Here is a 7,541-nt window from a genome sequence, read left to right on the forward strand (position 1 = left end):
TATACTCTTCGGGATTTTGTTAAGTGATGTTCAAAGATTATTTACGAAAATACCTTAGAAAAATGCTTTCGGGTCGAAAAAAGCATTTTTTACGTTTCAAACAAACTAAGTTTGTTTAAACAAATTTGACCAGTTTTTGCGGCCGGCAAGATCTTGATCCTTATTCAGGGGTATATTCCGAAGAATATGACAAAAAATCCTATGAGAAGTTTTTTTCAAACGAATGCGACGTTTTCGCCTTGTCTAAAAGCAGAGAGGCTGAAATTGAAATGAGAATTCGATCATAAATAACAAGCACAGAGGCTATATCAATGGAGTAACCGACGCTCAAGGGTGCTTTGTTAAGCTTTCGGATTAAAATTTATAAATAAATTTGTTAAATTTCATAGTTAACAGCCTAAAACATAATAATTCGGAATCTACGGGTTTCGATGACTTCAGATATCTAACTTTTTTTTAAATGTTTAAAATTGGAATTAATACAACATTTCTCGTAACTGGAATAAGATACATAAAAAAGACAACATTTTTTAAATCAACTAGAAAATTTTATGTTAGTATATAAGTTATAATTATTAATAAGTATAATGAGAACATTCATCAATTAAAAACAAAGTGTTAATAATTTGAAGAGAAATTTAAAAAGGGAGAGTCGGGTTAGCGACAGCCAACTGCTGTAAATCACTGCCCGCCCGGTACGTGACGAATGCAAAAGGAACACTATATTACCGTCGTATCACTCTTAAAAGGACCACTAAAAGGACCTAGAAAAGGGCCTAAATCTCTCTATCTCTGAGACTAAATCATTCAAATCGAACCTGAAAATAGTTTCAAACCAGTCAGGCTCTTTCGCCTGCGAATACTCAGAGATTTCTATCGGTAGGGCATAAAAGGATTATTATTGTAGCATTTTAAATCCAATGTCAAGAAGAATTTAAGGTTACCAAGTTCTTTTTATAAGCTAACTGAAACAGTCTATTTTGCATGAATGTTTTAAAAAATTTAATTTATTAAAACCACAAATTTATAATGTATTGTTTATATTTAAAAAAATAATTACCCGTGTAGAATATGTAGGCAATACCCGGGGCCCCTGCTTCACTTGCCACATTCCTGGAATAAATAAGGGCAGGTCTACATCTGACATGTTTTTACTCTCTCTAAAGCTAATTTCCGTTCTCCCCACAGCGTTATCGGTCCATTTCTATATGTCGATGGTTTAGTTGGACTATCTCACATTTAAAGCGTTTGTTGTTATTGACATGCCGATAATGTAAAAGAAAAAACTTTGTCGCAACCAGGTGCGCGTTGGGCTCTGCACCTTCTTCCTGAAGTGTCGATTGTCGTTAAAGTGCATGTGACTTATTGTTGTGAAGTTCTGCTTTTAGAGCTATCGAACTTATTTCGAATAAGTCTGCAGGTTATGTGATTTCGAGAAGTGTTTCGTTGATATTCGATAAAGGCAAGTCAGTCATGGGTCAGGGCACAGAGTCATGTACGGATAGACGGACAGAGGTCAGCGTAATCAGATTCGTGTCCAGGAATCACACTATAGAGGAAATAGTCCCCAAAAAGGTATAATTCGAAAATTGTCTTCTTGGTTTAATGACCTCTTGTCCAAAACACATAGCTGTGGACTGTTATATTAGAGTTTTAGTTTAGTTTTCTGAATTTATATATTTTAAATATAAAAAATATTAATGATAACAAGTAGCAACAAAAAAATCCGCTTTTTCGAGATGAATAGATGAGCTAGAAAAGGGGTAATTTGTATCTAAATTTCGGTGCCCTATCGATAAAAATCTCTGAGTATTCTCAGGCGAAATAGCCTGGCCGGTTTAAGACTATCTGCAGGTTCGATTTTAATGATTTACCCTCCTTGAAATAATCGATTGGAAACGATTAATAACGATTAAGAGTAATCAAATGTTGAATCGGTTTAAATTGTTTCTGATTGTGTCAATTGTTCCCAATCGGATTGAATTGAGCAAATGCACTTGCCTGCAATACGACCTCTGCAGTTTTCGTTTGTAACACACATGAAGCGCACGTGTTTATTGGTTAGTATTTAAATTTTTAGTAATTTAACAAAACCCGGTGACAAGCGTTGAATTAAGAAAAATTAAGAATTTGTATTCCTATGAATACGCGATTTTTCCCCCGTCTAAAAATCTCCCAACGGGAACAGAAAAAGTGCAAATCCTATTCCTCTCAATCGACTTAGTAAAATTTAACGAAAGCATTTATTTAACCTATTTTTCATTATTAAATCTTTTTATAACTTATAAATTCCAAAAATATTCAAATTTATTAAAACAACTTATTACACATATTTTGTGAACTTATTAGAAGGAGTTAAATAAAATCAAAATATGACCACTGCTGAGGAATAAAAAAAATCTCTGTGAGGTGCGTTACCGGTGCAATTAGAAGGAATTAAATATATTGAAAACACGTTCTCTTTGGGAGAATAGAAAACTGTGTGGCGGTCGCTATGCAAATAGAAGTGAATTACTTTAGGGGCCATCCATAAATTACGTAACGCAATTTCCCGACCATTTTGACCCCCCCCCCCCCCTTATGTAACGCTTTTTCCGACCTTTCCCTGTAGTTTTTCGCCATTGTGTAACACTGTGCTGGACCCCCCCCCCCCCTATGAAGTGTTACGTAATTTATGGATGGCCCCTTATCAGGCATCTTATTCTTATTTTGGCATTTTAGGCAGATTAGCTGGTCTATTATTGTAAAACGTTTCTTTACTTCTTTTTAAATTCATATTCTTGAAATTTGTTTGTTTGATAGAATAAAAAACCGCTTGTGAATAATTAAGGCAAAATCAAAATGACGTAGTGCGAACTTTACTCCTAACTAAGAATAATGGATACGCAATTGAAAACGATTGGAAACATTATAGAAGGTAGGATGGCGCCAATATTTTGAAACTCAGACTAAATAATTTATAGATAACTCATTAAATTTTTAGTAGAAAAACTTATCCAATCCTTTTAAGTTTCTTGGAATGTAACAATTTTCAATTTATAAATAAGTTTGATTCAAAATTCTAGAAAATTATAGTTTTAAATATTTAAAATAATAAATTTTGAATATTTCAAATAATTTGGTTTGCAAATATTTTTATTTTAAAGGTTTGAAATTATGAATTATATAGTATTAGATTCATGTAGGTTTCATTAGGTTCAAAATTGAATTGAATATGTGCGGAATTCAACACAACAAATGGTTTTCCTTCCATAAGCACAGAAATTTTTTATATTCTCTCCTTTCGGAAACATTGTGATTAATGGCCACATTTTTCTGTAATTTTGGTCAAATTTTTTATTTAATAGTCTGAAAAAAGTTTATTTTTGGTCTTTATATCCAGTTTTCATTCTCATAATTTCATCAAATCTTATTTAACCGCTTGGACGTTTTTCGACATTTTAGCATATCAAATAATAAGAGTTTAATTTTAAATTTACGAATTGTTCTAAACTTTGAGTTTGAAATGCAAAAATTAAGAAATTATTAACTTTAAATGTAAGCAGTTTAGAAACTTGAATTTTAAAATGCTATTTTTGCAGTCGGCATTTTTTACTAATTCAAGTCAATTCGAAACAAGATTAAAAATGTATTTTTTTGATAGTTAAATTTCACATGGTATAATTTTAAATTAAACAATGTCAAATGCTTCTGAATCCATATTTTACAATTTCAAAATACTTTATTTATAAAAAAGTTTCTAGAAGGCTTGTCACTTTTACATATATTAATGAACTTTTGAACTCGAAATCGCTGTTTGAAATGTCTTAATTAAATATTTAGAACGCTCAGTGATCAGAAAACTTTCACTTCGATTGGTTTAATTTGCAATTTAATCTTATAAATACTTTAAATAACAAAATTTTCAGCTTGAAAAACTTAAACTTTTAATTTTATTGACTGGTGTAAATTTTATTTAACCAGGAAGTTATTCCAGATTTTTTCTTCGATTTTAGTGGCTACCTTGCGAATAATAGAAAAAGTTGGTTTTACGTCAATACTTTTAACTTACCTTCTTATAGAACAAGTTTTTTCAAGGGGCTAAAGACCGCCGGAAAGAATATTTAAAACCACCCCTAGTGTATGAAAATCAGAAAATCGTCGAAATGACCGCCTTTATACAGCTTTTTTTGAGTTAAAAATACTTAAAAAAAAACTTGTTCTATAACAAGGTAAATTGAAAGTATTTTTAACTAAAAAAAAAATGGATAAAGGCGTTCATTTCGAAGATTTTCTGATTTTCATACACTAGGGGTGGTTTTAAATATTCTTTCCGGCGGTCCTTACCCCTCTGAAAAAAATTGTTCTATAACAAGGTAAATTAAAAGTATTTTTAACTCGAAAAAAACTGTATAAAGGCGGTCATTTCGACGATTTTCTGATTTTAATACACTAGGGGTGGTTTTAAATATTCTGTCCGGCGGTCCTTACCCCCCTAAAAAACTTGTTCTATAACAAGGTAAATTAAAAGTATTTTTAACAAAAAAAAAACTGTATAAAGGCGGTAATTTCGACGATTTTCTGATCTTAATACACTAGCGGTGGTTTTAAATATTCTTTCCGGCGGCTTTTACTCCCCTGAAAAAACCTGTTCTCTAACAAGGTAAATTTAAAGTATTTTTAACTCGAAAAAAAACTGTATGAAGGCGGTCACTTCGACGATTTTCTGATTTTCATACACTAGGGGTGGTTTTAAATATTCTTTCCGGCAGCTCTTACCCCCTTGAAAAAACTTGTTCTATAAAAAGGTAAATTTAAAGTATTTTTAACTCGAAAAAAAACTGTATAAAGGCGGTGATTTCGACGATTTTATGATTTTCATACATTAGGGGTGGTTTTAACTATTCTTTCCGGCAGCTCTTACCCCCCTGAAAAAACTTGTTCTAAACAAGGTAAACTAAAAGTATTTTTAACTCGAAAAAAATTGTATAAAGGCGTTCATTTTGACGATTTCCTGATTTTGATGCACTAGGGGTGGTTTTAAATATTCTTTCCGGTGGCTCTTACCCCCCTGAAAAAACTTGTTCTATAACAAGCTAAATTAACACTATCTTTTATTGGATAGAAAAGTGTATAAAGGCGGTCATTCGGCACATCCTGTGTTGCCCCTGTCTGCATTAGATTTTAGGGTGTTTTACTCTTAAAAAAAAATTTTTTTTGGAGATTTTTTCGTATAATACTCACTTTTATGCTTAGCTGAAATAATTCCGCTAGGCTAGTTTCAGGGAAAAAAATATTTATTTTTTTTTCATTTCGTTCATTTGAACGTTCGGAACTTGAGGTACATGGTTCAGTTTAGAAAGAATTTTGTCCATCATTTTGAGTATTCATATTTCAATAAAGTAAAACTTTAGAAAGATGAACTATTAAAAACTTTTCTTATTATAATATGAATTTATGTATTAATAATTGCGAATAATTAAAAATTGAGGCCTCTTTCTCACAAAAAAATATTTTATCTCTAATGTTAAGTTTTAATTGTTTAATTTTATTCAATTAATAACAGCTTGACATTTTCAAATAATAAAATAATACTTTAATCTCTTTTATGAAGTTTTACGTTTCTAAATTATTCGGTTACTTTTTTTTTAATCTTAAAAGATTTTAAAACTTATAATAATTCATAAAATCTTCACTGAAATCAACAATCCATAATTGCAATCCCATGATTACAGAATTACGTTGCGTTTTGCATAATGCGTCAATTTACTAGTCATTTCAGCCAATAATATTCTCCTAGTTATTTAGAAAAACACTGTGATTTGCTGAAATGTCTAGTGATTTGACGCATTACGCAAAACACAAGGCAATTCTGCAATCATGGAATGTCACCCTGTGAGTCCTTTTTTTACACTCTCTGAACGTAGTGATTTTCAAGACGTCGTATGAATACATGCAAAGTCATAGAATTAAAGCTTTGAGAGACGTCATACTACACAACATGTGGAAATTTGCTTTCTAACCTGTAATTTTAATGCGTCTAAAGTCACATTTTATATGTATAAATTTACACTTTGAAGTGCAATTTAAAAACGTATTTTTTACAGTGTATCATGAACTTTATCAATGTGGTATTGGAAAGGTCTTACAGAGTAACTCCTGCAAGACCATCGCGTCCCTGATAGTGGTTTTAGTGTTAATTATGGAAGATAAAAAATAATAACATATCTCATCTCTTTGTCGACGCCGAATGAAAGTTATATAATTCTTGTACATTGCCAAAGAAATCTACCGTTTCTACATTGGCCTTAACAACATCAGGTACAACTAAGTTCAGGCTATGCGGATTACAAGGAACGAAAAAAGTTCTCGCAATTATTTGCCAAACTCTGTTTTGTACTCCTTTAAATTAACCACACCTGTTAGAACCGTTGCCGTAGTATTGTCCCCGAATACCGTATACATTTAAGTCGAAAGCTTTGAGTATTTCAATCTATTCAACCTAGTTCTACTTTCGATTACGTAAATTTACAGGAATTATTTGTCCAAGAAATAATTCATGTTGGAAGATTATGGATACGTTTTTAGAGGAAATGGGTTCCAGACGAAAATTCAGGGAAAATCGAGGAAAAATCCCAGAAGACAAACACGAGCGAAGGCCAACTTAGAAACTTTATTGTGTTAAGAGATTAGTCGCCTGTTAATGATCAAACCCTAGTTGGTGCCGTTTATATTCACTGCAGCCCCCCCCCCCCCACCAAAAAGGCAAGTTTGGCCGCCCGTGTGCCCCGCCCACATTGCACGCTATTACGCGCCGACCTTGAATAATCTAATTTTTGTAAAGATTAGTTCTTTATATAATAACAATAACACAGCCACACAAAAAAGTGTGCGGATCTGGTAACAAGACACACGTATTCCTATGGATTTTGGGGCGCTGAATTGAACCATAACCTCAAAAAATGACGAAAAATCATGCACTGAGGCAAATAAATTTCAAAATAATGCCAGTGATGCAAATTTTAACTTCAGAAACATGTCGACAACTGCGAAGGATCAACCATTGCCTGATATCAACTTATTTAACATAAATTTACCTAGCAGACCCTGACCTCACCTAACCTCAATTAACAGAAATTTATTGAACTACACGTAAAGCTCTGGAAGCATATTTTCCCAGTAGCAAATGTGTGCTACATCGAATGGGTCAACTCGAGCCTAACCTAGGAATAAATCTAACCTAGCCTAACCTAACCTTATGAAACACAATTAAACTTATTGTGTTATCCCGCTGTGTTTGCGATACCGTTTCATTCAGCTTCGGCTTAACCTACATAGAGGTTTAACCTATCCTAACCTAACAAAACCTGACCTAACCTAACCTAGCCGAATGAAATTCAACCGTACGTGTAGCTATGTAAGCGTACGGTTCTCAGTCTTAAATGTGTGCTATAATTAAAAGGTTAACTCGATCTTAACCTACAAATGAATCTAACTTAACAGAACCTAACGAAATTTTGTTTAACGCAACACAACTTAACTTAAGTGTTCCCGTTGTAACA

The 7,541-nt window shown here is 32.5% G+C and overlaps 1 protein-coding gene across 3 annotated transcripts in view; it reads left to right on the top strand.

Annotated features, from left to right (window-relative positions):
• The first annotated feature begins 1,198 nt into the window (after positions 1 to 1,198).
• Positions 1,199 to 7,541, top strand: part of LOC117172571 — a 347,370-nt gene continuing 341,027 nt past the window's right edge. For all 3 annotated transcript variants that reach the window (XM_033360638.1, XM_033360639.1, XM_033360640.1), the window contains exon 1: positions 1,199 to 1,575. In XM_033360638.1, the coding sequence (XP_033216529.1) occupies positions 1,474 to 1,575 (102 nt within the window). In that variant the 5' untranslated portion in view covers positions 1,199 to 1,473. The remainder of the gene's footprint in view (positions 1,576 to 7,541) is intronic.

The sequence above is a fragment of the Belonocnema kinseyi genome, chromosome 5 (assembly GCF_010883055.1).
Source record: "Belonocnema kinseyi isolate 2016_QV_RU_SX_M_011 chromosome 5, B_treatae_v1, whole genome shotgun sequence".
NCBI classification, from domain to species: Eukaryota; Metazoa; Arthropoda; class Insecta; order Hymenoptera; family Cynipidae; genus Belonocnema; species Belonocnema kinseyi.